At 59.8% G+C, this 27,968-nt stretch overlaps 2 protein-coding genes across 2 annotated transcripts; one reads left to right on the top strand and one right to left on the bottom strand.

Annotated features, from left to right (window-relative positions):
- The first annotated feature begins 495 nt into the window (after nt 1-495).
- Nucleotides 496-18,517, top strand: PLEKHN1 (pleckstrin homology domain containing N1). The gene is made up of 15 exons (XM_084300430.1): nt 496-722; nt 1,891-1,990; nt 6,056-6,202; nt 6,352-6,432; nt 7,252-7,339; nt 10,086-10,210; nt 10,958-11,107; nt 11,367-11,447; nt 14,038-14,107; nt 14,413-14,567; nt 14,895-15,089; nt 15,448-15,684; nt 16,518-16,628; nt 16,748-16,796; nt 16,974-18,517. The coding sequence occupies exons 1-15, from the start codon at nt 643-645 to the stop codon at nt 17,162-17,164; spliced, it is 1,860 nt and encodes a 619-aa protein (XP_084156556.1). The 5' UTR covers nt 496-642; the 3' UTR covers nt 17,165-18,517.
- A 3,240-nt stretch (nt 18,518-21,757) lies between these two features.
- Nucleotides 21,758-27,700, bottom strand: PERM1 (PPARGC1 and ESRR induced regulator, muscle 1). Its single transcript, XM_084300303.1, has 3 exons — nt 25,805-27,700; nt 24,891-25,007; nt 21,758-23,037 (listed from the first exon to the last, which is right to left on the bottom strand). The coding sequence occupies exons 1-3, from the start codon at nt 27,696-27,698 to the stop codon at nt 22,958-22,960; spliced, it is 2,091 nt and encodes a 696-aa protein (XP_084156429.1). The 5' UTR covers nt 27,699-27,700; the 3' UTR covers nt 21,758-22,957.
- Between the last annotated feature and the right edge of the window lie 268 nt (nt 27,701-27,968).

Genomic DNA, 27,968 nt, shown 5'->3' with positions numbered 1-27,968 from the left:
ATTTGCTTCCGTTGCCAATTTTCCATAATTTCTACATTTTAACGTGTGTGTAACTTCAATATATACATTGGCTTTCCCATATTTGTTTCTCTTTCTGCCGTTAGTTACACTTTGAGTCTATTATTGTATTTTTCTGCCATTTGTTTCACTTCAAATCTAACCCAGGCTGCTCCTTTCCAACTCACACAACTGTCCCGAACACCTTAAGCAATAATCACCGACATTTTCTTCCTGCTCCCTTTTTCTTTTTTTTTCCAACCAAGCCGTGATTTATTCCCTTTAGCAAAAACGCTCCCGAGGAGCTCTTTAGGGGCTCCAGCCTCGTCCTGCCTGCTGATCTGTGGTCTCCCCATGCACCCTCGGAGCGTGCCAGGGCATCCATCCCTGCGGGTGCCGCGGTGCGCACGGGGAGCCGTGGCTCTGGAGCCGGCACCCAGCCCCTCCCCGCGGCACGCAGCGCGTCCCGGCCCCACGCGGGGAGGGAGGAGAAGCGGAGCAGCTGAGAAACCTTGGCCAAAAGTCTGTTTGCTCGCAGCTCACACCCACAAGAGTCACTGCAGACGGAAGCGGGGAATGGCTGCGTGACACACCGCACCGAGCGCCCCGGCTCCGCGCGCCCGCTCGCTGCTCCCTCCCGCCGGCATGGGGAACATAACTTGTGTTCCCCAGGCACCTGGGAGGTTCAGGCACTCGTTCAGAAGGAAACCTTCGCTGAAGAAAGAGTGAGTACGCTCGGTTTTATTGGGGACGGTTTTTTCAAGCCTCCACGCGGGACGGGGTGCCCAGGAGCTGCTGGTGAAGGAGGGCTCCTGCGGGGCTCTGAGTGGTGCCGGCGGTGCCAAATGGGATCGAGTGGCTGCCAGCCCCTGGGAGGTTATTGCGGGGCTGTGCCGGGGGATCCCGGTGAGGCTGCCCTGAGGAAAAACCTGATTTGGGTCATTTTGGGTTGAAAAATGGAAACTCCCCCCTGTGGGGCAGATGCGGGGTGAAATGCCTGATGTTTCTCTTCTTCACCCATAGCTCTTTATACGTGACACCCAGAGCTGCTGTGGGGTGGAAAAGCAGCATTCACATCCCTTTAATTTCAGCCAGCCCCAAATCCCAGCACCCTGCCCCTTCAGCCCGACCCCTGCCTGTACCCCCAGAGGAAGAAAATGCCTGCGAAATCCTCTCGGGGTTTGGTGTCGGGTGCCCGGGACAGCACTCGGGTACCACGGTCCCAAAATAGAGCCCGGGAGGAGACGCTGCCACCGGTCCTGGGTCTTGGGGCTGCCCTAAACCAGGAGCAGGGCTGTGGGAGTCCACGGGAGAAGGGTTGGGGAATTGGGACCCCGAGGGCTGACACCAGTCCTGGCTTCCCAGGGAGATGGGAGGTGAGGAAAGCTGCTGGGCAGCCCCAGTGCTTCCAAACCAGTGCCTGCTCCTTACTGGTGTGCGCATCGGGAGGAGCTGGGGGCCTTGCTGGGAGCAGAAGGAAAGGGAGAGGAAAAGCAGAGAGCTCCCAACAAAACCGGGCTGGATTTGGCCTCTGCCTTCTGAGCAGAACATCCTCCCCTACCCCTTTGGAGGCTCGGTGGAGCCCAGCTGATCACCTGGCTACGGGAAGAAATGATAAAAAAAAAGAAAAACAACCACAACAAACCGAAACGAAACCCAAACACCAACAGGTGCAGCACAAAACCCATTACAACCGTCCCAGGCTGGTTATCAGCCCATTAAAGGGCTGGGATGATTAGAAAGCCCATGACAAATTGCTTACTTGGCGTTCCGACTTCCTTATTTCTGGGAAGAAATAAGAATTCACTCCGCATCGGCCTCGCTCTGTGTTTACATGCCTGTTTTGTTTCAGTTTTTCTTTTTCTTTTATTTTTTTTTTTCCCCCTCCTGTAGGCAAAATGGCAAGAAAAAGCTGCCCAGCTTTTTCGGGATAGACGGAGGTGGGGAGCGAGATACGACCGCAGACAAAATCCTGCAGTACATCCCGGGAAAGGCAAGTAGCAACGCATCCTGCCCCCCTCCCCAGGGTTTATTCCCACCCATCCCAAGGCCAGATGTGTGCAAAAAGAGCCCCGAAACGGGGTGGCAGCAGGTTCAATCTCCCACCCACCACCCTGGGGCTGAGCCCCCCACCTCTCCTGGCAGCATCACCGACAGCTCCGGGTCCCGAAAGAGGGCTCGAGGGGAGCCACCATGCCCCAAAAATTCACGTGCTGGTTGTGGGGTGCGGAGGGCGAGGCGGGCAGCGAGGTGGGAACGTCCCCTAACCCCCTTGCTCCTCTTTTTGTGGTTCTTTGTTTCTGGGTCGCCCCGCGGAGGAAGGGAAAAGGAGAGCGAGCGCTCGGAGGTGATTCATTCCCACGCTGGAATGAGACGGAGCAGGCAGCGCGCACGCGGGGAGCCTTGGGAAGATAATCAGGAAGGGCAGGTCTGCCCCGGGCACGTAGCAGCCCCGTGGCCATATGGCCCGCTTCCCAGCCCCGTTCGGGGCACGCAGGGGCGCACCCACGAGCCCCGATGCGTTCGCTTGGCTTTTGGGGTCGCCCAGGGCCACGGATGGAGCGGTCCTGGGCATGTGCCTCCCACCCCGTGTGGGTATGGGGACAGGGAACCTGAGGCAGGGGTTTGTCCTTTGGGGTTTGAGATGTTTGTTGAGGGCTCAGTGGCCTCGAGCTCGGAGGGGTGGGTGCTGCCCCCTCTATTTGGGGGCATCCTGGTTGGTACAGGGGGAAGATATTTGGCTGAGGGCAATGGGGTGGGCACAGCTCCCTGCCTGCCCCCAGCAGGGCTCGGGGAGGGACCAGATGCTGCCTCCATCCCCCGGGAGAGCTGTGCTGGCCGCAGGTCCTGCAAAAGGGATCCCCTGTTGTGTGTGGGATCCCCTCGGGGCAGGAAGGAGGGTGGGGTGGGGTGGGTGTCACCCCGCCGGGGGGCAGCTGGGATCCCAGCTCCCTGCCCAGCCGCAAGCATCTTGTGTGGCTGGGGGAAAGCCACGATTCAGCCCTTTTCCCACCCTCGTTTTTTTTCAAGGAAAAAAAAAAAAAGCAGCAGAGAGCAGGAGGTGACCGGGTGCTGCGGGGTTTTAGGGCGAGCAGAGCCATCAGCGTGGACATCCCCATCTCAGGGCAAGAGGTTTTTTGGGCAAGAAACACCCCAAAAACCTGTCCCCATGATCCCACTGTGGATAGCTGCCAAGCCAGCCCCCCTGCTCCCACCCAGCGCCTTTTTTCCCACTTTCCCCAGTTAAAACCAGGATGGGAGGATGGGGCAGGAGAGCAGGGCCTCTCCTCTGCCTGTTTTATCACCAGGCAGCAGCTTTTGGTGCCCCGGGGGCAGCAGCCCTGCGAGGCTGAGCCCTTCCTGGCTCGGTGATTCAGTGGGGAGTCACCGGGGGCTGCAGGGGCTGGGGCAGGTTAATCAGCAACCGGCTCTACCTGCGGGATGAGACAGCGGGGACGGAGGTGGGGAGCGAGGATGTGTCGGGGTGGGCATGCCAAACCCCAAGAAAAATCAGATTTCCAGGGATCTGTACTGCCGGCAGCGCAAGGGGACCGCTGAGCCGCCCCAAAATGTGCTCATTGGGCAGGGAGAGGGTTTGCCCCCAGCACAAACCAGCCAGAGGAGGGTTTCTGATGGTTATTTCCTTTATTTTTGGCTGCACAAGGTCACGGTGGGGTTGCCAGTGCTGCTTTTTTAGGGGATGGCTTTGTGTGGGCTGTAAACCTGTCCCCCAGCGGGACACCCGGGGACGTCCGACGTGTCTGTCTTCTGCAGGGCCGGGGTTCAAGCAGCCTGGAAACTGCCTTTGGACCCGGGCAGAGCATCAGGAGCTTGTGGGAAAGGGCATCGAACAGGGGCTGAGCCCAGCCCAGGGGCTGGCCAAGCCACGGGGCCCTGGCAGGAGCAGCAGAGCCCGTGGTTGTGATGTCTTTTTTGGACAGCAAACGCCTCCAAAGCGCTGCTGCGCCCGGCGGGGACCTGTTCTCCAGGGATCTTGGCTGAGGACCTGCTCCAGCTGCTGGGTTTGGAGGTGTCCAGGGACCTGTGGAAAGCTGGGGGCAGCTCCCCTGCTGCCTCCTCAAATGCTGTGCTGGGTTTGGGTTCCGCAGGGGCACCCCAGGGAAAAAAAAACCCACAGGTTAGAGAAGTCCAGGAGAGCTCTGCCTGGTAAAAAATTGACCAGAACAGTCCCACTTCTTCCTGCAATACCTGATGAGGAATGATAAGACCGCTGGCGCTTGAAAGGCTTCTCAATTACATCTTTCTCAAGAGAGAAAAATCCTGCTCCCCCCTTTGACCCTGGCCGGGCGAGCAGCTGGGCTGTGCCCAAACGGCGCCGTCTGCCTCGCCGCAGCTCCGAAGCCAGGAGGGAGCAGCTGGGGAGCTGAAGCTGGCCCCAAATTTATCTACAGGCTGGTTTTGTTCGTGTTGCACTGGCCGTGCCCTGCTTTGGTGGACTTGTCCCCATCGGGGCACCACATCCCCACTGAAGGTGGGATGTGGAGGTGCTGCTGCCCTGCTCTGGGCTTGAAGGGAGAGTGTTGGGGGCACCTCACCCCTGCGGGGCTCTTTCCCAAAATCACTGCTGGCTTCCCAGCGTCCAAGCTGCTTTTGCATCCCAGAGCCTCACGTATTACAGGGCGATTCCAGGCCAAGATCCATCCAGCAGCATCACTGGGGCACCTCTCTGCTCACCGCAGTGTCCCCGCTTTCAGTCCCGCACCCCGCCTCACCCCGCTGCCAGGCTTTGTTATCACTTTGGGTGCTGGCAGCAGCTCGTAGCACCAAGGCAATCATTTCCTATGCTTAATTGCCTCTCGGTGAGAGCGTTAATTGGCAGCCGGCAGGTTCCTGCCTCCAGGGGAGGATCTGGGTGCATGTGCACGGGTCCCGCGTGGAACGAGCCAGATGGAGACGCGGCGCAGGGAAAGGCTCAGCCCACATCCCCAAAAAGCCACCGAAATCCACGAGGGCGCAGCTTGAGCTCCAGTCCTTGCGGGTGGAAGGCTCCTGGGAGCGGAGAAGCACCGGAGAAGGGCAGGGTGATGGGTGAGGAGAGGGGTTAATGCCATTCCCCAGGGCTGAGTCACGGGGGCCCCAGCACGGACCCGGTGCGCGCTGCTGGCTCGCCATCCATCACGGGGCTCAGGCAGCTGTCCCGCTGGCCGCCGGCGCTGGGGGAGCGAGGGCTGAGCAGGGTGAGAGCTGTCACCCCATCCCCGTGCGCCCTGGCTCCCTGCTAGTTCCTGGAAATGCTGCTGCAACCGGGGGGGAGCCACATGCCACCGCCACAGCCCTCCGGCACGGGACAAAAGCCAGCCTGCAACGAGCAAAGCGGGGTCCCCCCAGGGTCTGTAGCCAGGGAAAGCTTGCATCTCCCACCTGCCTTTCTCTTTTTCTCTGGAATTAGTATCCCGGAGTCCGTGGCGTGCCTAAAATTGATATTTCAGTCTCGGATGTGCACGCAGGGTGTGGATTTATGGGGATTGTGTGGTCTTGCTGAGACACAGCCCCTCCTTCACCCCAAATAGTCAACCAGCCTCCGGGAAAAATCAAACCAAAAAGAGCGTTCCCAGAGGAACTGCAGGGAGAGCTTTTCACCCCGGGCCTTGGTGCAATACCCCAGGGGCTTTTCAGTGCAATAGGGGTGTGGGGTCGGTGTCATTGCACAAGGGAGGGATTTCCATAGAACCAGGGCTCGGGAAATAAGAGAAACTCCCCGCGGGGGAGGCAGCCTGTGTTTGCTGAGCCCGGGTCGATCCTTGCTCCAGTGAATTTAATTCGGATGGCAGGGGGTCAGCTGTGGCGACCCTAAATGTAGGATGTGCTTCTGTGCCCCCTCTTTCCCACCCCATAAAGCCTCCTTTTAGCTCCCCAGCTCCCCAGGCCTGCCAGCAGCACCCGCAGCCAGCACGCTGGCATGGAGACCCAGCAACAAACAGCAGGGGCTGGGCACCCTCCCAGGGCACATTTTGGAGGACGGGTCGCGCTGGGAACATCTCCTCCATCCCTCCCTCCCTCCCACCTCTGATTTGTTTCTCCTGAATCCTTCCTCCAGCACTTCCAGAACCAAGAAAACCAAAAAGAAAACCTGGACCAGAGGTTCCCCAGCTTGTTCAAGAAGGGGAGGAGGAAAACAGTTGTCAGGAACCTGGGGAAAATCATCTATTACTCCAAGGTCAAGCTAAAGCTTCAGCACTGCCAGGTAAATCACGGCACGTGCCTGCGGGCTCGGAGTGGCCCTGCAGGGCTGGGAAGTGACGAGCAATTTTGGGCAACGGGACCCTTGGGGACCTCCTCCAGCTACGGCTTGTGTCCGTCAGAGCTCCCCCAAAATGTTTGTATTTTCTGCAGGAGGTGAACGACTGCTACCTGGAGCTGTTCCAGTCTTATCTGTACTTCCAGTCCATGGGCTTCAACGGGCTCACCTACCAGGTAGGGTGGCACAGCCAAACTGGGGGCACTGGGAGGGCAGGACAGGATGGGACAGGAGAGGGAAACCCCACTCCTGGGGCTGTGCTGGCCGCCACTGAGCAAGCTTTTCACCTGGTGAATTCCAAGCCAAGGCTTTTCTGCCAAAAAATCACAGCCGAGCAAAGCCTGACCGCGCTCTCCCTCCACGGGAGTGAGCGTCTGCAACTGAGCACTGCTGTTTTGGGGATGTTCGGAAAATTCGTCCCTTTTAGAAATGATTTATTGTCTTCCCGGTCACTTGAGGTTAACGCAACGTGACAGTGCAGTCTCTTGAGTCAGCCGGCAAGCCGGGCTTCAGCCGAAAAGACCCATGTCAGAATACAAACAACATCACAAAATCCCCTGTCTGCTTTCTAAGCAGCCCCTCGGATTATTAATTCTAAAGGAATTAAAAAGGAATTAGTGTGCCAGCAGTGGCCCCTAGACATTAGGGCAATTTGCATCCTTTACAGCCCTTGTTCAGGGAGCCCACGACAGGGAGCACAAACTTGTCATCCGTCCCCGTGCCTCGTTGCAGGAACCCAGCAGCCCAATTTTGCTTTATGGGCGTTTCCATCTGGTTTTCTTTGCTAAATCAGCATTGTTTTGTTGAGTCCTCTCTTCAAACCAAAAGATTTGAAGCCTACAGAAAGCTTCTGGCCAGCAGGGCAGTGGACATCCCGAATATTTCCAGATTTCTGCCGTCCAACCTGCTGGGGCCGGGGCTGGGCTCCCAGTCCCCAAGATAAAGGGGTGCTCATCGCCTGTCCCCCGAGATAATGGTTCATCCTTCTCGTGCAGGGACTGCTGCCTTTGAAAGAGCTGAACGTGTGTGAAATCGAGGCTGGGAAGAGCCCGGGGCAGGAGGATCACGCCTTCCGCATCACAGGTCGGTGCCTCCGCGTGCGCGCTTCGGGAGGGGAGCAAAGGGTGCATTAGTCACAGCTGCCTGCTCTTTGTCCCCCTCTGACCTAGTCCTGGAGGAAAACACACGGGGAGAGGAGACAGGGAGGTGATGCTCGTCCTTCCACCTCCCCACGGCTCCAAAATTCCTGGCCACGGATGCCCAGGGATGCAGGGCCGGGAATGGGGCTGGGTGGGAGCGCAGAGGGTGGGCTGATGGGGCACCTGGTGATGGGTCCTGCAGGAGCTGAGCATCCTGGAGTAAATTTGAACACAAATTGGAGAAGTACTGAGAGGTGGATGGCCCCACCAGCAACACCAGGCGGGTGCCATCAGGGCACAGCATCACTTCTTCGACTCTCCCCCAGCAGCACCCCCACCTCCATGAGTTTTTAGACTTTTCTCGGTGAGATCTTGCTTTATAAAACATTTCCTGGGATATCGACCTGCTGCAGCATGGCTGGTGAAGTCCTTACAGAGCTGCAGCGGCCCCAAGCCCCCAGGAGGGGCAGTTACAGCACAGAAATTAGTGGCTAACCCTGCAAAAACAGAGCCAAGGAAGCTCATGCGTGCCCTGTGCCCACTGTTAGAAAGCCACTCAACCAAACAAAAATAACATATAAAAAGGAGCTGGGAAAAATGACCCACTGGTTTTAAGGACTGCCGGGCTGTTGCATCATTGAGCTGCGTGGGGCAGGGCTCTTGAACCCTTTTTGGCAGCCGAAAAGACGAAGGAAATCTCTGCACAGGGCTGGGCGGACGCGCTCTGAGCGCGCTGAAGCGCGGGTGAGCGCGGCTGGGTGGAAAATCGCCCCGAGCTGTGCTGGGTTTGGGTCCTGCTCAGGGGAAGAACAAATCAAGGCTCTTCTGGCAGAGGGAGGTGGTTAGGAAATAGTGATGAGGAGAGGCCGGGGAGGCAGCGGTGTGTAGGAATCCCATGAGATCAGCGGAGCAGCTTTATTTCTCCGCCGGAGAGGGAGAAACCAAGGCGCAGCAGGAGCAGAGCCTGGTGTGTGGCCTCAGGGTGGGAGTCTTTTGTCCCATGACTTGGCGACAGAAGACACGAGCCCATCCTCTTGCGAAATCCTGTGGATTTCCCCCAGGAACTGTGTTTTTTGGGCAGCTCGGAGCCTCGGAAGGTGCCAGCACCGTCGCTGCTGATGCCGGCACCTTGGCTGCTCCAGCCTCCAGAGCATCCCTTTGCCCCTGCCCCAGCTGCGGATGCTGCAGCAGCTTTTTGCTGGCTCCAGGGTGGGAACAGGCTGCAGCCATGCAGGGAAGTGGCTTCATTGACCCCGACGTTCCCCTGGGAGCCTTCCCACGGAAAGGGGAAGCGCGGGGCAGACGAAGGGCGCACGAGGGCCGGCACAGGTTGCTCAGCCCCTCTGCGTCACGGCGCTGCCGCAGGCTGTGCTGCTGGAGTTCCTCTTCTCCTTTTTCCCCCCCTTAGCACCCCGTTGGATGTGGCAGGGCAAGCAGTGCCATGCTGGGAAAAAGTCCTGCTGGGAAAAAAAAAAAACTGATGTGTTTTTTTCATGAAAAAAAAAACATCTGTGATGGTTTGGGTGCTCCGGGAAGGGCTCGGAGCTTCCTGAACATCTGGATAACGTTGTCACGTATACACCCTCCCAGCTGCCCTGCACAGGGCAGGGAATCTCTTTATCTCTGCTGCAAGGGCAGGGAAATCAAGGCAGGGGAAAAGGAGAAGCCCGGAGTCACGCGGGTCGATGGGCACATGGATGCCCAGGGCTGCGTGCCACCGAAGCGCTGCGATGGGGCTGAGCGCCGCGGCTCACGGGCTGCCGTTCAGCTGCCTCAGCTTCCCCACCTCTCTGTTTGTGTTAGAGCATTTCCGGACAGACAGAGGTGTCTCAAAGTCTTAATTAACCGATAGATAATGCGGGGATTGCGAGATGACAGGCGCTCCACAGGAGGGCAAAGTACCGTGTTTCTGCCGAGCGCTCGTTATCTGAGCACCTCCAAGCCCCATGAATCCAGCTCGTACGAAGCATGCACCCAATATGGCTTTAATGTAAGACCACGGGTAAATTATTAATCACGACATCCATTCTGCAGCGTGCCAGAAATGATTATTAACGTCATTAGGTTGTCTCTGCGGTGAGTAGCAGGGGGGTGTGAGACTGGGGCTTGTGCTACGGAGGGAAAGCCAGCTGGAGACGTTAAACCCAGCAAGGTGTAGGGCTGTTCCCCCTTCCCGGGCCACATCCGAGAGCAGCTTCAGCTCGTTTGGCACAGGCCCTATCTGGTGAGGCAGTAAATAAACACTTTGGGAAGCTGCTGCTGCTCCATGGGTTTGCAGCCGAAGCAAAACCAAGAGCACCGCGCCGGTTCGGCGAGGCGTCACCGCTGCTTTCTGCTAGCCGACGGGGGCTTGCGGAGTTACAAGCTGCCTGCTGCTCTCAGGCGTGACTTTTGGACTCCTGGACTTTTGCTCCTGGCCTGGTTTGGGACTGAAAAAGGGCGGCCAGAGCTAGAGGTGACTGCAGGAGCTGAAGGTGCTGGTGGAGTTGCCTCCTGAGAGCTTCCCAGCAGCCCGTCCCTTGTCAGGAAACGTGACAGGGGTGGTGACGGCATGGGCTGGAGCTGGGTGGCCAGAGAGCAACGTCCCAGGCAGCCCGGGGTGTGATGTGCTGAGCCAGAACAGCCCCGGCCAGCTGATTGCCCTGTGATGCTCGTGCCCTTATCTGCTCGTCTCATCTCGTTTCTCCCAGGTCCTTTGCTGAATCCCCTTATCGTGTTCTGCCCGACTGAGTCAGAGCTGAAGCAGTGGCTTTATCACCTGGAGAAACAGATCCAGCTCAACGGAGGGAGCCTGGGCTTGCCCTTCCTCTCTCAGGTGAGCGTCTTGGGCTGGTGAAGCTGTGTTGGGGGGGGACAACCCCTCCAACCGGCTGCTCTCAGCATTTTCCAGCCCTTTTTTCCATCCTCCTTTGGAGCTCGGGGCTCCTCCAGCCCGGAGAGCGTGAGCAGAGGGCAGGGGGCGAAAAGGCAGTGGAGCTCTGGCTCCACTTCCAAGTGCTCCCTGCTGTGCTCGCTGCGATTTCCAAATGCTGGGTGGAGATATGGGGTTTAATCCTGGCCCGAGCCCCGGTTCTCCAGGCTGGCTGCTTCCCTGCAGCAGCCAGGAGCTGCCCCTCTGGGTGGCACGTGGGGTCTGGCGGGGTGTGGGTGCCAAAAGGGAGCCCTGCCGCACAGGGGTGCCGCACCACGAGGTTTGGGGCAGCTTCGGAGGAATTCTCACCCAGCTGGCTGCTGGTGCAAATGTCCCGAGCTTGCAAAACCTTTTTGGAGGAGGAGGCTGGGAGCGGGGTCTAGCAAACAGGGCCAGATTCGAGAGGCTTGCCTTCTCTTCCAAGCTTTAGGGGGTGTCCTCCTCCCCTTCTGCCTCTGTCTGGATATTCCCCTCTGAATTCCCCCAACGTGCAGATGATGCTAGGCTGGAAAGCTGCCTCCTGCACAGATTTATTTGCCCTTTCCTGCCTCCGCCCTGCTTGAGAAGCGTCCAGCCATGGGCCCCGTGCTGGCTAAGCGCTTAGGGGGGGGGAGGCACTGCCCTGCTCCTCAGCCCTGCTCCCGTCCCCAGGGTGACTGGCAGCAGAGCTCCATGGGGAAGGAGGAGCTGCGGTGGTCCGTGCAGAACATGCCTGTCCAGGAGTGGAGAGGGACCCAGCGGGAATCCCTCGGCAACGTCATCTGTGCTTCCAAAGTGAAGCTCCAGCACTTGCCTTTCCAGGTAGGACACAGCCTCGGGTCGGCAGGGCCCCGATGGTGCAGAGCCCTGCGCCAGGGGGTCCCCGAGGGCTCCTTTCACCCCGGTCCTAATAAATGGGACGAGGTTTGTCACCGCTCCTCCGGCCCTGCTGCGGTGCCAGGGGGTGGCACGTGTGCGCAATGAGCGTTTGGAGGCCGGGGGTGGCAGCTGGAGGCTGTGGTGTGGCAGCAGCTGGGCTCTGTCCCCGGGGCTGAGCCTCCCTCCTCTTTGCTTTTCCAAGGAGCAGCACGACCGGCTGCTGGTGCTTTACCCTTCCACCCTGGTGATCGTGTCTGAAGAGCACAACAGCTTCTACTTCAAGGTCAGTTCACCTGCAAGCCTCTTCTCCCTCCCTCCCCAGCCCACCGTGGCTATTCCAGCGCGGCCCCAGCTCTTTGTTCCCCTCCACCTGCCTTTCCCTGCGCTCCCCGGCTTGGCAGGGGCTCTCCCTCCTCGCTGCTCCCTTGCCAGCTGGCAGGCGAGCAGGCAGAGGGATGGTGCAAGCCATCTTCCCATGAGAAACACCTTGCCCTCCTACAAAAACCCCGGGGGGAAGGAGCTGGCTGCCAAGGCTCTGGGAGGAGGAGGTTGGCGTGCTCCTGGGCGGCCGTGCCGGTGGCTTCCCGAGCCCCTTTCTGCGGCACTGCTTGAGAGCAAGGAGCACGGGAGCTGCATCTGCGTGGCCTGAAGTGTGAGCCCTTAAAACCCCTTGCCAGAATTCATCCTAGACACGGCTGGGATGGCTGTTAACCAGCCTGGTGCTCCCCGACCCTGATTTCTCATGCTGTAATTGTGCCGAGACAAGCTGTGCACACCAGCAGGTGCAGCGGCACCGGGACGTGGTGGTGCTGAGCTCAGAGGTGTCCTCGTTAGCTGCTGAGACAGGAGGCAGAGACCAGGGATGAGGAAGCCCCGTGGAGGTGGAGGGCTTGCGAATTTCAGCGTGGACCCGCTGGGGTCCTTCGTGCTTTTTCCCCCTGCCCGTGCCGCTGCCCTGAGCGCTGCAGGCTGCTCGTAATCCAAGCGGGAAGACCTGCACGGAGCATCCTGCTGGCTGCAGGAGGCTGTGCCCGCAGTGGGAAGGGGCACGAGGAGGGATGCACACCATCACAAGCTCTCCCCTCTCAGCCACCCCGGGTGTTTTCCAGCAGCGGGTGGCTCCTCCGACACGCCTCCGACTGCGCCTGCTTTCGGGAACGCGTGGTTTGCAGCTCCTGGGAACGGGGCACGGCGCAAGGGGGGGCCCTGGGCTGGGCTCCCGGATTAACTCATCCCTTTTGAAACCTTAAACCAGATTTGTCTTCCCCGGCCACGCAACGCTGCCTTCCCACGGTGCCGGAGCGTGGGTCCGCGGGCGCCTCGCTAGCGGTGCCGAGGGCAGGGCTGCGCGGCTGACTCACGGCCGGCTCCCTGCAGCACCAACCGGCTTTTCCACGGGCGTGCCGGGGCACAGCAGCCTTCTCCCAGGGCTCCTGCGAGCCGGCTTCCCTTCCTTCCCCGTGAGCAGACACCGAGCCCTGCCTCTGGTGTGCCAGGGAAGAGCCCGGCCCTTTTGTTCCCCGGTTTTGGGCAGGAGCTGGTGCGCACGGGGCCGACCCCAAGCAGCCGGTTCTGGAGAACCGCTGGTGGGAAAATGCCCCGGGCAAGGCGTTGAGGGGCACAGGGGGGCTTCTAGGATTGGGGGGGTGCCCCAAAAAGGCTGGAGGGGCCGCACAGGCAGCGTGCATGCTGTTTGCAAGGGATGCTTTGAGCCTGCCCTGTGCCAGCTCCTACAGCCCCCACCCACACGCGGCGCCCGTGTGAGCCGAAGCATCAAAGTCCACCTCTGACAGCAGCGGGGGAAACTGAGTCACGGCGCGGAGCTTTCCCTCCCACTTCATCCTCCTGGCTCTGCTTGGCCAGCAAATTGCTTGGCGGTGCAGGAGAAACGCTGCACAGCAACTGCCCACACAGGTCCCCGACACCTGCAGGGCACGGTGGGGACAGTGAGGGTGTGATGAGGGTTTTTTTTTTGCCAGAAACCTGATTTTTGCAGCTGGAGAACTCAGGGAAAATGGATCCCAAGCTGCTGCACCTTAGGTTCGGTGACAGGGCTTTGCTTGGTGGAGGGCATGGTGAGGTGGGCACTTGGGTTTTGGGCACTGCGCAGTCCCCTGTGTGCCATCCTGGCCAAAATGGTCCCAGGGCCATTGCCAGCAGCAGGGGCACAGTGACCAGGGAAGGGGAGCAGGGGCTGCAGGGACAAAGGGACAATGTCCCACTCAGCTCACAGAAAGGGAGAGAAATTGAGAAATAAAGCAGGGAGCTCATCGGTGAGTGGTGTCCAGCACAAAATCTGCTTCAGCTGCTCGCAGAGTGGCATCCACACCTGAGCCCCATAGCCCCGGAGCTCACGTTTCCCCCGCTGGCGTTTACGGGGCTCAGCCCTGCCTTGGTGAGGCTTCGCAGGGTACAGGTTGGGGGGGGGGGGATTCCTGGCTGCGAGGCTGGAAATCCCAGCCCGGCACGTCCTGCCTTCTTCAGGACCACGTTTGCACAATTTTCTGGAGAAGCCAGCTGTTAAAGCGTGGGAAACGAAAGCAGGGGAAGGCATTTTTCTGAGCTCCCTTCTCGGGGAGGGCTTTGTAAGGACACCCACAACTCGTGCAGCCACGCTGCCTTCCCAGGCTTCTCCCCCTACCCCGTGAAGATCCCCCGGCTCCCTCCAACCCAGCCTGGCCCTCACTGCCAGCACCTCTTCCCGGCTCTCCTCCTGCTCCCAGCTGTGCTGGCAGAACCTCACTGCCAGCTCCCGAAGCCTCTTGGCTTCCCTGGAGGGGGATAAATCTGGTGCGAGGGAGCGGAGCCAGCGGTGCCTGCTCGGGCGGGCGCGCAGCCCCCGCGTGCGCTCAGCCTGCTTCTCTCTCCGCCAGGGCGAGCTGCCGCTCAACGCCATCCAGGTGTTTTTTGAAGAGAACGAGAAAACCTCCTTTTTGATAGAAGGTGAGTGTCTGCCGTGCCGAGGGCTGTGCCAGCAGCGGCTGTGGAGTTTGGGCTGGGTTTCGCTGGGCGGCTGCGGGCATCCCGGCACCCAGCCGTGGTGAACGGAGCCACCCGGGTGCCATCGTTTGGATTCGGGCTGCCTCTGTCCTTGCCCCACGAAGGCACAGCATCCTCCTGCAGGTCCTGTGCTGCTCTGGATGCCCGCGAGATAACGGGGAGGGATGGAGCAGGGGGGTGCCCACGGGTTTTTGGAGGAATCGCCGCGCGCGCCTGCAGTGCCAGCGGGGCTCGGTGCTGTTTTGCAGGCCGGCTGATCAATTCGATCCGGGTGATCTGCCGCAGCTATGAGGATTACGGGGAGTGGCTGGACTGCCTGAAAACAGCCCAGTTTCGGAACGCCGACTCCTCCCTGTCCGGATCAGAGAGCTTTTCGGGATCAAAGCAGCCACACCTCGGCCAGGTAAGAGGCGCTGCGGGTTCGCATGGGTCCCGATGGATGTCTCCGGGGGCTCTGCCCGTCCTGCCTCTGGTCCTGTGTGAATACTCCTGTGACACAGCAGGATTTGCTTCCAGAGCCCTGCTTGAAGGCTCGAGGTGTGCCAGGGGAGGTTTTGTGGAGGATTTCTTCCTGGAGAGGACAGTTGGGCACCGGGATGGGGTGCTGGTGGAGCCCCGAGCCCTGGAGACATTTCAGGGAGGTGGAGGCATGGCACTAGGGGACATGGCTCTAGTGTCTAGGGGATGGGGTTGGGGTGCTCTGACACACTCCCCTTCTCTCCCCCAACAGCTCGGTGGCAGCGGGAGAGGCTCGCTGGCCTCTGACGGCCGCACCAACTCCTGGGCATCCGGAGGGAAAGGGGCCACCCTGACGCACCTCTCCCAGAACAGCGGCTCCTTCCACGACGCGCAGTCCTTCGTGCTGCTGTCAGAGGGCAGGATGCTGGAGGACCCGCTCAGCCCCGGCTATTCCCAGCCTCTCCACGTAAGTGAAACCCCAAAACCCGGGACATTTGTGGGGTCAGAGCGATCCGTCCAGGTTCCCCGGGTGGGCTGAGCTCACGCGGGCTGTACTCGCGGCGCGGCGTTACAAATCTGTGCCTGGAGCCTGTGTTTGTCCTGGCTCAGCTCTGTCACTGCTGATAAGGGAAAGGCTGATAAAGAGCCCCAGTTCTTAAATTCTCTGCATCAGGGCTGCAGGTCTGGGTTGCAAAAGGCCGGAGACAGCCACGGGACCATGGGGGTGCCCAAGCGCGGAGCGATGCCCGCGGCACCCCGAGCAGAGTGGTGATGGTGCATGCCCAAGGCTGTTGAAAAGAGCCCGTTTTGTCTTCTCCTCACAGTGCCTGCCCCACACCAACTGGCCAAGCACCGGGCTGCCCTCGCAGGAGCTGCGGAGGGGCGGCAGCGCCAGGAAATCCAAAGGCAGAAGCGGCCAGGACGCAGAGAGGACGGCGCGCGGCCTCATCCCCGAGCACCCCGGCGGCGAGCTCGTGCCCGCGGCGTACAGCGAGCCCTACTCATCTCTCAGCTCATGGCATCACCCCACGGCCTCCCCGTCGCACCCGGAGCTGAGCAATGTAAGGGGTCTGTGGGGTCTGGGGGCTGCCCTCCTGCTTGGGGAAGGGGTTGCCCCAGCAGGGAACTGGTGCCCGTTTCTCTCCGGTGCCTCGTGCTTTCCTCACCGGTGCTGTAAGGCAGCAGGGAAAACATTTCCACAGGGGCCAGCCCCCATCCTCTTTTTTCTTTCCCCTTTTTCACACAGCTTTTGGGCTCCAGAATTTGTGCCCCCGGCAGGAAAAATTCTTTTCCTGCTGTCTGCCTGAGCCCGAGCAGATGTGGCACTGCAGGGCACGGCACGGCTCGGTTCTCCTCCAGAGGGAACAGGTTTCCCCTGTCTTATCGCTCGATGCCAGCGGCACAACAGCCCCGGGAAGAGCCAGAACCCACAAAACAAAAGCCCAGACTGAGATGTCGTCCAGCCTCCAGAAACTGGAGATGAGTCAGAGGCTGATCCACACCCCCCGAACAACCGGGGGCCTGTTGGAGGCGATATTTCTGGTTCTGTGCACCCCTTAGCAGCCTTTTGGCTGGTGCCCCACGTATCGCTGAGCCCCCTCTCCTCCCTGGAGGGCTCCTTCTGACCCTGACCCTGAGCTGCCCGTGGGTTTCGCTCTCCTCCCTTCACCCCTGGCCATCCTCCATCACCCCTGTGTGCCACCTGCACCCGTTCTTTCTCTCACAGCGAGGGCTTTTGGCACTGGAATGTCGCAGAACTTGCAAGGCGGAGAGAAAAACCTTGTTTTCCCTGAGTCTGCAGCAACAATCTGCTCACAGCAGGGCTAGCTTGGGGGTGGGAGGGAGCAGCCAGTCTCCACGGCAGGCATCAGCTCTGCCATTTGTTCTGTTTAAGGTCCTGCAGTGCCCGAAGACCTCCCAGCCCCTGCCCAGCAGACACTGGAGGGAGATGCCGGGGGCGCAGAGACCTCCCCAGCCTCCTGCTGATGCTCCTTACCTCGCCAGCGTGAGTCGTGAGAGCAACCCTGGCTCATCCTGGTGCTGGGGAGCAGGTGTGAAGTGCCCCGGCACTGCATGGCTTCACCATCCCCATCAGCACATAATTTTTTTTTTGGTCCTTTCCAGGTCTCCTCCCTGCCAGAGGAACACCTGGGCCCCTTGCTGCAGCCACCAGGTGAGACCCTCGGGGTGCGCAGCCCCTTCTGCTCCCCCAGCATCACTCAGAGCAGGGCTGGGAGGGCACGTGGGGGGACTCGTGCACATCCTCCCTCTTCCCTACCCCTGCTGGTGATGGAGCAGGCAGCCGAGGGACTCTCAGCAGCTCTCCGAGCTCAGTTTTGGCTTCCTGCAGGTGACAGCAGCGGCGCTTACGACCTGCCCGAGGGCTTCTCGCGCCGCGGCTCCGCTGCCTACCACGACTACGCCGAGCTGCAGAGCTTCCAGAGCGACTTGAGCTACGACAACCTGTGGGAGGCCGAGGGGAGGGCGCCCAGCACCCCGCGGGGGTCCCCGACACCCAGCCCGCACTTCTACCAGGCCTGAGGAGGGGTCCCACGGCCAGGCACACAACAGTCCCCCCCGGGGCTTCCCAGCCCGGCGGGGTGTGGGGAGCAAAGGGAGGGGATCTGTGATGAATCCTGAGAATTGCTGTTAAGCCAAATCTTCCCCCTTGAGCTCTGAGGTCTGGGGAGGTGTAAGGGACCTGCCCGGCACAGGACGTGAGGTAGCAATAGGTGGGGTTGTCCTGCGAGATCGGGGCTGTCTGGCAGAGATGGAGAAAGCAAGCCAGGGTCTTTGGGGACGTTCTTTCCATTTTACGCAAAAAAAAAAAAATCCTTTCCTGATGGTGCTGGCTCCAAACCATAGTGTGACCTGCAGTACTGAGAGCCTGGCACCTCGGAGGTGGAATAAAGCAAGGGGCTGCCACAAAATCAGCCACGAAAGTGGCTTGAGTTTACCCAGCAAGGATGCCCTAGGTTCCCCCTACGGGACCGCGTCCTCTCCTCGCACCCCTCCGCACACTGCTGGCCCCACACCAGAAGCTGCCTGGGGATATTTGGGCAGGGAGGAAAGGAAAAAAAAAATCCTCTGCAGAGACCTGCAGCTCGCTCTGCCCCCCAGCAGGATCCGGACACAAACAACAGGGGACAGAGTCTCGGTGCTATCTCTTTGCAGCCTCCTCAGCCAGATCCTTTAGCACATACAGGGCAGCAGCAAACCCCAATGTTTTTTTTCACCCGAGGCTCCAAATTCTTAACCTTTGTTCCCGAAGGAGGCTGCAAGCCGAGCGTGGTAGCAAAAAAAATCTCCATTTTCTTCGTTCTTTCACTGCTGCAAACCAAACAACCCAGGATCTCTTTGTACTTGAATATCCATGCATTGTATCGTAGCGTTTGGTTAGGGTTTGTTTTTCGGAAGGTAACCCGCCGAGTTTACATGTCAGGTTTGATTGTGTTTGATGTATTTAATGTGTACATGTGTCCGAGTCGTAGGTCTATTTAATTTTGTAGCTGAGCTCTAGGTCTATTTAATTTTGTAGCCGTGGATGGCCTTCGGTACTGTGGCATGGGCAACTCTGTGCTCCTCCGTGTGCGCGTGTTGGTTTGGGTCTTGTAGCTGTTCTTGTTCTGTTTCAGGTTCACTTTCGTGTTAGGAGGATTTGTCCCTAATAACTTAGCCCAGGGACCTATTTATTCGGGATGGGATCTCAGCAGGGAGCAGCAGAGGCACGTGGTGTCCTGGAGGGGGCCGTGCTCTTGGGCTTTTAATACACGTTGGCATGAAAGCTGTCACCACGAGCCTTTTAACCGTGTTTTCACGGCGATGTCTGCGTTGTACCAGAAGGGGAAAACCCCTCCCTGTTACTGTAAAAGTTCCCCGGTGGATCACTGTGAGCCCGTGCAAATACAACAAACCTTCTTCTGCAAGACTTTTGTTCTCTCTTTTTCCAGCACCTGGCTTGGCGGCGGTGCATTTTCCCCCCTTGCTGCTGTATCCGAGCCCTTCCTCCCCTGAGGACCTGGTGTCCCCGGGTCAGGACAGGCACGTGCAAGCACCTAATCCCAGAGCAAAGTCTCCACCGCATGGCGGATTAACGCCAAAGCTCGCCGCCCTCTGCTTTCCCCTGGAGTCCTGGGGGTCTTGGCAAGGAGCTCTCCGAGCTGCCTCCTGCACCCCTATTGATCCGCGATGGATGCACAGGCGCACGAGGAGCCCCCAGGAGCAGGATCCTGCTGCACAGCACCCAAAGCTCCTGCCAGAGCTTGTCCCAGCTACCTCGGGGCTAAATTTGTCCCTTCCAAGCGCTGCCCTTTGGCCGTGCAGGCTGCTCATTTCTCACGCCTCCAGCACCGCCTCCGTGCGCGCCTGCTGGGGTGTGCACAGCTCCGATTTCGGGTCCTGGACTGTGTTCATGCCTCGGGCACCTGAGGAATGGCCTGGCCCTGTCCCCGCCGTGCTGCTGGGCAGCGTTTTGGGGTCACAAAACGAGCCTGCCCTCAGCACACGGGCACTGTCGGGGGCTTGCACCGATGGAGAGCTGGGCTGGGGGTGTGGGCAGGACCCCAGTGTCCCACCTTTGTCCAGCTGCTCACGGAGACCTGCTCCCTGCTCCTTCTTCCCTGCTACCCCATAAAAACTAAGGATTATTATGGCAAACTGCCACTGAAATGCCTGTACAGCCCCTGCCTCCAAGCAGCTAAAGGAGTTTGGCTTATTCCCCTTCCCAGCTGGGGTTGGGTCCCCTATCAACAGCTCTTCTCCCTGGTCTCCCTCTATTTATCCTTTCTCATAAGGTCTTACAGCTTTCCCAGGCTTGCACCATTATTGCAGAACAATTTATGTGCTTATACAAGTCCTGAAGTGTTTCCAAACCAGCCCCAAGAGCATCAAACCGGTCGGGACCCCCACCTGAGCTCCGCAGCCCAGCTTCCCCGTCGAGCTGTTGGGTTTGGTGGCCTTGGGTTTTCCTGAAGGTTTCCCACTGGGATGCTGACCCAGGAGCGGGTCACGGCACAAGGTGACATTCACTGCCGACAGATTTCCCTGTGACAGACAATCCCGACTCCCTCGCTAGTGCTAAAAGCCGTGAATTGGGTGTTGTGTCCCCCCTCGAGGTGTGGGAACCCCTGGGAAGAGAGCGCTGCCCCCGAGCAGGGACCTCGGCGATGCGCAGCTCCCCCGGGGATCCTCACCACGAGCCCACCCCAGTGCCTCGTCCTGGCCCTGCTGTCCCTGCGAGCAAGGAGGGGGCAAAAAGGCAACGCCAGCCCCGCTGCAGCCACCCAGGGCTGGCACCAGCAGCCCGCAGACATCCCTCTGATGTCCCGCGAGAGGATGGCAATGACGCAGAAACGCCCCAGCAGAAATGCCCGCAGGAAGCTGTGCTCTGGTTTCATTGCTGAGAAGGTGAAGCAAAAAAAAAATAAAAAAATAAATACCAGAAGCTGCTCTGGCAAAGGGGATTGCTGCAGGAGAGGGGGGAGAGGCACAGAGCCCTGCCCTCCCCGGCTCCGGCGCGCGTGGCAGGGCAGCGCATGGTGTGCCGCGGCGGCCCAGGAGCGTGCACCTGCCTGACTTTTTCATCTGCTTGGCACGACGAGGTGTCAGATGTGGGAGCTACGTGCGAGGCGAGGAAGCGGGGTGGGATGGCACGGCTCCCGCTGCCGGCCCTGACGTTTTCTTCAGCGAAGTGCAAACAGCCTCGCTGCCGCCGCGAGGATGCTCCGAAAAGGTCGTTTCTATTGTGGTGGCCGCTGCTGTTGCAAAAGATGGTGAGCTTCTGGCTGCTCCCTCCGGGGAGAGATACAAGCAGGCTGACCTGGCCGTGGAGAGAGGAGAGAGCTTAAAAGGTCAGAGAATTAACCAAGCGTTAAAACTGCAGGCAAGCCCGTGCTGGTTTCCTTGAAGGACACCGGAGACGCTGCTGCTTGAACGAGCACAGCAGACGCTCCCAGAGCTGCTACCAACGAGCCTCTTGCAGGATTTCCCTTTGCATCTGCAGTGGACTGAAAACATCTGTCTTCTGAAATATTCATTTCATCCGCTTCTGCCAGCGGAGAACAAAAGGAGTGTGAAATGCACCTGTGACCTGCTGGATAATCTGGCGTCTTCGGTGACTCGTGCATGGGGAGGTGCCAGGGCGCATTTGTTTCTCCAAGCCCAAGCTCTGAAGGACCAGATCCACTGAGATCTCCGGGCCAAATTTGCACCACTGAGACAAAGCAGGGCAGCTTTCCCAGCCATTTTGCCCAGTATTACATTTGGTGATTTCTGGCACGAGCCTTTATTAGCTGCCAGCACTGCCCCTGGGAGCGCTGCGCAAGCTGGGAGGGAAACTAACAGTTCCTGCACCTGCAAAGCGAAGGGAAAACATTATTTCTTCCAGGCTTGTGTGGCAAGGCTCGAAAACACAAAAATCTGAAAACTTCAAAGCCAGCAAGGAGCCAGCAGTGCCTGTTTGTGGTTCAGCTTCCACTGGGATCTTCCGTCTGCAGGAGGAGCTGTGCAGGATGAGAGGAGGGCTGGCGGTCCCAGGGCCCCCTTCCCTTCAGCAAGCCTGTCTGCTGCCCTCCTCTGCCCTTTTTCTGCTTTGCTCAGCTCCGTGTCACTTGGTCTCCCAGGAAAGCCCTGCAGAAAGGAATCGCCCTCTTCCTCCAGCTGTTCCCCCATTACCCACCCGCCACGCCGGGGCTGCTGTGTTTCCACCTGCCGCTGAGCTCGCGGGGAGCACTTAATGGATTATGGCTGGATAAACAGTAAAATTGAGCATATGGGAGCTTTTCCCCCTCCCCTCTGCCTGCCGTGCTCCTGCGAGCGAGGGCTGCTCGGCAGGACTTCCAAGGCTGCAGTGCCGGGCTGTGCAGGGAAGGATGGAGCAGACCTGGGGGCTGCTGCCCTGCGCCCCCCATGCTCGCCCCGGTGCTCGTGGGCACGGAGAGTGCTCAGGGAAGCAGCCAAAGGGCAGGAGAAGCAGCTCAGCACCCTGAGTGCTCTGTCTTCCAGGGCTCCCCATCCTCTCCTACACTTTTATGCCAACACACCCGCTATAAATTGATTTCTCATCCCTTAAAACCCAACCCTCCTTCAACAGTTCCACGCGGGGACGGTGCAGACAGAGGAAGGCACGCCGAGGTGTTAAATGGGATAGATCTTTATTAGAAGCTGTCAGCATATTAAATATGTTCTCTTCCTCCACAAAACTCTTCCTATTCAACGTACAGCTACTGTAGTCCATATAGAGCCTGCACATCCCTCTTACCACCTACTGCTACGTGCCTCACTGTGCAACCACAGCGTGCTCCCTTATCTGCAATAATACATGGTCTGAAGTGCAACCCCACACACATTAAAATTGCATGGCACTCTGCATCACGAGGAAAGAGCCCAACCTCTCCTTCTCTTTCTCCTTACTGCTCCTACAAAGCTCACAGGCAGACCCACACAGGCATTTGGGGCACGTTTCCCCCCCGGTACCTTTGTGGGTCTGGTCCCTAAGCACTTAACAAATCTCACGTTTGTGCTGTTGCCGGACTTGGAAGTACAGAAAACCCTCACAAATAATGCCCTTGGGTCCCAGGAAGGCACTCGAGACAGAGAAGAAACCAAACCACCTCCTCGGTGTTTTCCACCCCATTTTCCATGCCAGGTCTCACCCCGCTGCCCCACAAAGCCCCACGCTCACCCTCCATCCCCTCCCGCTTCATGTTCCTAGCACGGGAGGCAGCAGAGGCCCCAAGGGGAACACCTAGACCCTTGGCTGGCCAAGTGCCTGCGTCCCGTGTCCTCTCCAACAAGCTCCTGTCCTTGCCAGGGCTCCTCCCTGTGCTCAGCCCCTCTCCCTGCTCTCCTCCGTCCCCTCGCTGCGGCATCTGCTTAGCTGGGGCACAGACAGCTCCTCCCCAGCTCTCTCCTCTCCCCCCCCAAACCCTTTTGCAGGACACGAAGCCCTTCTCCTGGCTTCTTTGGCTCCCTCCTCCCTCTGCTGCTCCCTCCAGCCCCCAGGTGAGCTGAGGGGGGAGGCCGGGCAAGCAGCACACGGTGACTACTCCTAGCAGATGGCACGAGGATGCAAGAAGTGTGCAAAGAACGAACCGAGCCAGCCCACGCCGGGCTCCTCTTGTGTCCAGTACAGGTACAAACCGCCTACCGTATTGCCAGCGACCGTCACGGGAAGTATCCTGCTTCCTGTGACACCCTGTCCCTTTTGGGGATGGGTCCAGAGAAGTCTCGGTGCCGGGGTCCAGGCTTCCCAGGCTGCCCGAGGACGAGGTGCCTGGCCCCTGCCTCCTCCGTCCTCGCCCGTCCCGGGGGGAGCACCTCCGGCGTGCGCCGGGGTTAGGTCCGCGGGCGTCCTTCTCTGGCCTGCCGTCGGAAGTAGCGGATGGCAGACAGCGTGCCAAAGCTCGCCAGGAACACTGCAAAAAAACCCAAACATCGTGGTCCCATGGTGAGCCTTATTCCCGACCCAAAATATCCTCCTCGCAACGTGAAGGTCACAAGCCACTGCCCATGCGCCAAGGGGGTCCTTCCACCCCTGTCCTTGTGCCTTGTCCCCACCACGCTGGGTTATTCCCAGTGCTTTCTGCCCCGAGGACGTTTATTCCTGCAGTTTGGGCATGCCGTTTTCCCAAAAAATGGCTGGTTTTGGAGGGAAAGATCACACAGACTGCACGGGTTGGCTGAGACGTCTGGGGACTGAGCGCTAGGGAACGACACGAGGTGTGGGTCTCCTGATGGTGGTTGCGTCTGGCGTGGCTTGTGGCCATTTATGGATGGGATTATCAAGAAAAAAAAGCACTTCTGGAAGAAAATCTCATCTCCTGGGGCCAGCTACGCCGAGGTGTTGAAGGTGGCAGCCTTACCTTGGTGCAGGTCCTGCTGCGGGAGGTGTTGCTCACGCAGGGCTCCCATCCCTCCCCAGCAGCGCTGCGTGCCCCAGGAGAGGCCAGCTGCTGGGTGGCTGGAGGGAAGGACATTTGGGGAAGAGAAGGACCTTTGGGGAAGTTAAGGCTGTTTTGGGAAGGAAGGAGCTTCAGGAAAGGAAGGATCTTTTGGGACGGACCAGGGAAAAGGGTGATGAAACATCTCCGCCTGCCTGGCTGGGTGGTGGTCTACAGGCTAGATGTCTGGTCTTGGACGAGAAGCTCACAGTAGGGAACCTCACCAGAGCTTCAGGGCATTCCCTTTTTTTCTACTATTCAGACCAGGAAGATGCCAAGAAATCTATTTTTTTTTTTTCTTTTGTGGGCTATTATCTGCTGACATCCTGATCCCAGCCCGAAGCAGAAAATACCCCAAACTCCGAATCAAAAAAAAAAAAATAAACACGAGGCTCCAAACAAGACCTTAGGGAGAACACACACAGAATGAGGCTCTCCTCTGAGCCTCCGGGGCAGGTTTTCAACTTGGCTCCCGGGAGAGGTCATCCTGCCCCGCTCTCTGCCCAGCCAAAGCCCCTCGCATGCTGCCTTACGCAACCCCATGGCACGGGGCCGCGTCCTGCTTCCCGCACCCCCTCGGCCGCCTCTGCCTCGTACTAAGAAGGCAACGAAGAGCAGGCCAAGAGCTCCTTGTGATTGCTGCGCGGAGCAACCTTAGCTAAGGGGCTATTCTCAGCCCCGAGGTGTCAGCTTCCTGCCTGACCTTCGTGGGGAACATTCCTCCCCGGAGAGCCCATGGGCGGCGCTGGCCCCGTGCCCTGCTCCTCGGTGCCACCTCCTGCGTGCTGCCCCTTCTTGCTTCGCCACCAGCTTGGCTGTGGCTGGAGAGGGGGACCGAGGGTTGTGCTCGGTGCTGGTTGTGTTTTGGGGTGCTCGTGGGGGTGGTGGAGCAGCTGGCAGGGTCAATGCACCAACTGGGGTGGTATTTAGGAAAAAGATAACCTCTTTATGGCACGTGATAAAAACGCATGTGCTTCCTCCAGCCGAGCAATAAATGTGCATACTTGAGGTCGTGGTGATGCTCCTTGAAAGCACAGACCCTAAAAAAGCCTCTCCCGCCCCCAAAACCCCTCACTGCTCCCTAACTGAGCCTGGATGGAGCGGGGATAAAGCCAGGCTCAGCTGAAGGCAGCAGGCACGGTGCAAAGAGAAAGACCCTAAGCAAGCAGGACTCAGAACTCGTACTCCTACGGGACGTGTTAAAAAGCAGCAGGGCTCTGCAAAACCAGGAAAACATCCGCATTTCCCTGCTGGCACCATGGGGTCCTTCAGCATCCCAGCCCTCCAGGTCCTCCCCCAGCCCCAGCCCGCCCTTCTCCCCCACGCACTGGTTTTCCAGGCGTCCGGAGCCTGCAGGTCGGAGGTTTTCACCGCCCAGGAGGCGAAGGCGCAGAAGACGAGGCACATGTCCTTGTGGGTCAGCGGCAGCGGGGCCTCGGGTATCCCTGCGGGGACGAGAGCAAGCTTCAGGACGCCTGGCAGAAGTCGGCCGTTTTCGCTCCCGTGTTTATTTGATCAGGCGTTTAATTAAAGCCGGCTTATTAATTAGCTACCGTGGTGGCAAAGGGGTTTTTTTGTGTGTTATTTTTTTTTTTTTTCGCTCTGTGCAAACAGCCTGGGAGCTCTGTTTTGAGGCGCCCCCGGGGATGAGTCACTCGGTGTTTGGTTTGGATATTAACGGGAGGCGCTGCGGCTCTAAGCCCCGCGTAAGCTCGAAGACAAACACGCCGGCTGTCCTGGCGGCCGGACCCGCTCTGCCTTTCCCCCCCATCCCTCTGACCTGCCCCCGTGCTCAGGAAGCCCTTGGGGTCTCTGGATGGCGCTTTGCAAATCTCAGCACGTGTTTTTAAGCCCCCTTCACCTGTGTCCCTCCCTCTCCCGCTGGTGCACACTTTTTTCCCCCACCAATTCATTTTTCCCCCACCAATACGAGGTCAATCAGTGACCCAACCTCACCAGCCTGCAGCTCGGCAGCCACTGCCTTATCTCATGGCCCTGATTTTGCTCTTTCCCCTCCCATCCCCTTGCCAAAAAAACACAACTACACGGTTCGGTGAGATGGCACGAGGAGGGGACAGCCACACCGGGTAGGGCAGGGACTTGTGGCCAGCCCGTCACCCCGCTGCAAGCACGCTCAGAGCAAAGCCGGCCGTGCCCAAACCTCCCCCGGGTCCCCATCCTTCCCGCGGGGCCAGCAGCACCACGAGCATCACGAGCAGAGCACGGGGTCGCGGTGCTTTACCTCTCAGGGCAAGGGCCATGTCCAAAGCCTGGGGCTGTGCCTGGCCTCTTCTCAGCGGCACGAGGGCGAGCGGCTCTCCGGATCCTCTCCGCGCCAGAGCCGGCGGCACCGGCACTTGGCCTCCGCCGAGGTTCATCGGCTTTTGTAGGAAGGATCTCAAAGCCCCCACGGCTTTCTTCACCTCGGAGGCTGGCGTGGTGAAGATAAGCCCCCGCCAGCCCCCCCTGTTCCGAGGCCTGTCGGGAAAGAAGTGTTCGTACAGCTCCGGGACCGTGGCAGCCTGGGGCTCTTTGGCCAGCGCCAGGTCGGGTTCCTCTTTCTGCTGATCGTGGTCCAAGCTGCTGAACTTCTTTCGCTTCCTCTCTTTACCCTTGACTTTTTTCCTGTTTCCTTCAGGTTCATTGAAAAAATATTCATACAGTTCAGGCAAGGACATTTCCCTTTCCAAGGGTGTTTTCTCGCCCTCCACCAAGTTCCCCATGGCTTCTTCTTCCCCTTGGGAGTCACAGAACAAATAGTCGTACATCTCGGGCCAAGTCACATCCAGCGAGTTTGCCCTTGCGCAGCCCCCTGCTGCAGAGCCTGGGGGGCTCACCTCCACGGGGGGCTCGGCTGCAGGCTCCCCAGGGCCCCCCCCGGCAGCATCCCCTGCAGGAACGGCCACGCTTTGGGGACGGAGAGCCTTCCCCTCCCGGCACACCTCTCCCGGAGGGTCTGGGGCTGCGGTGGTAAGAATCACCGGCACGTCGTCGCGCACGCCCGAGCCCCCTGCCTGTCCTGCCTTGGGGAGCTTGGGGGCCCTCGTCTTCCCCGGGGACTGTGCCCCCGGCTCCTTCGCCTTCTGCCTCGGGGGGATGCTCGCGGGCACGTCTCCCTCATCCATGCCAGGGCTCGTTGCTGGCCGCTTGCTCTCCGCCGCCTCCTCGCTCCCCAGCCGCACGGGTGCCGGCTTGGCCGCCTTCTCCTTCCCTTTGCTCTTCCTCGAGGTCAGCGGGGAGGACGATGGTGCCCTGGTGGGCACCCCGCTGCCCTGTGCCGGGGTCCCCGCTGGCTCCCTGTCCACCGGGGTCACCTCGGAGGCACCGGCACCGCGCTGCTTACGGCTCTTCCTCGTCTGCGCTGGCACCTTGGGTCTCACCACCTCCGGGGAGCTGGGCTCTGGCCCCGTTTTCTGCCCAATTTCTGGGGGCCGAGCCAGGCAGCTGGGAGCAGCCTCCGGGGCAGGGCTGGGGGGGAGGTTGGGAGCGGGTCCCTGCACCCCAGGCTCCACGCAGGCAGCTGCGCTAAGACTTTTCCTCGCCAAAGCATCCGGGGCACCCGCTTGTGCCACCACCGGGCTTCCACGGGGCTGCTCCCCCCCGGCTTCCCCTCCGTGCGCAGGGGCTCGGGGTGCAGCGGGGTGGCCGGCAGGCTCCATGACCCCACTGCTGCTGCTGGTGGTGGTCGTGGCTCCTTCCCCCGATGCCATCTGCGGAGCTGCCCCCTCGCATGCCGCGTCCTGCCCCGGGATGCTGTCGGCCGCGGGGGGACGGGGCGGCTGCGTCCCCTGCGCGCTGGGCATGGGAGCGGGCAGCGGGCGGCCGGGCTGGTCGCTCCCACGCGGAAAGCTGCCTGCTGAGCACGGGTCCGCTTCGTCCTCGTCCGCCCCGGGCACCCCACGTGGGGAGCAGCTCGCCCTGCCAGCCCCTGGCCCGCTGCCCGGCCTCGCTGCCAGCTCCCCGTCCGCGCTGGCGCTGCGCGGAGCGGGCACGCCGTCCCCTTGCTCAATGTCACTGAGACACTGCTCCTCCGCCGTGGCCAGGGAGGCCGGCAATAGATTGCATTCCTCGGCCGCCTGGAAGAATTCAGCCCAGTCCCTGTCGTTCAGCTGGATGCTGTACTCGAAGTCATCCATGCCTGCAGCGGCAAAGCAAGGGGAAGGGGCCGGAGAGAGCGGGGCGTGAGGAGGGGGCACCAGCAGCCACCGTGGTGCGTGCCCCCTGCCCCTTGCCCCTACCATCCGTGCTTTTTTTGGGTGAAATCTGTGGAAGATGAGGGTGCCTCATGGCAGACCCCGTGGGAGAGGTATTGCTGGGCTGGGGATTGCCATGACCACCCCGCTCAGGGCTGTTTTGGGGGTCGCCTCTGCTCAGCACCACGGCACCGTTGCGTCTCACACGCCCTT

The sequence above is a fragment of the Netta rufina genome (genome assembly GCF_964035555.1).
Source record: "Netta rufina genome assembly, chromosome: 22".
Lineage (NCBI taxonomy): Eukaryota > Metazoa > Chordata > Aves > Anseriformes > Anatidae > Netta > Netta rufina.
The sequence above is the reverse complement of the archived record's forward strand: the minus strand, read 5'-3'. Positions and strand labels throughout refer to the sequence as shown.

Excerpts from the sequence above, each read along its gene's own strand:
- PERM1 (XM_084300303.1), bottom strand. The coding sequence starts at position 27,698 with ATGGATGACTTCGAGTACAGCATCCAGCTGAACGACAGGGACTGGGCT. Across the intron at positions 25,008-25,804 it reads CATGGCCCTTGCCCTGAGAG|GGATACCCGAGGCCCCGCTG; the intron begins GTAAAGCACCGC and ends TCGTCCCCGCAG. Across the intron at positions 23,038-24,890 it reads TCCGGACGCCTGGAAAACCA|TGTTCCTGGCGAGCTTTGGC; the intron begins GTGCGTGGGGGA and ends GTTTTTTTGCAG.
- PLEKHN1 (XM_084300430.1), top strand. The coding sequence starts at position 643 with ATGGGGAACATAACTTGTGTTCCCCAGGCACCTGGGAGGTTCAGGCAC. Across the intron at positions 15,090-15,447 it reads GCTATTCCCAGCCTCTCCAC|TGCCTGCCCCACACCAACTG; the intron begins GTAAGTGAAACC and ends TTCTCCTCACAG. Across the intron at positions 16,797-16,973 it reads CCCCTTGCTGCAGCCACCAG|GTGACAGCAGCGGCGCTTAC; the intron begins GTGAGACCCTCG and ends GGCTTCCTGCAG.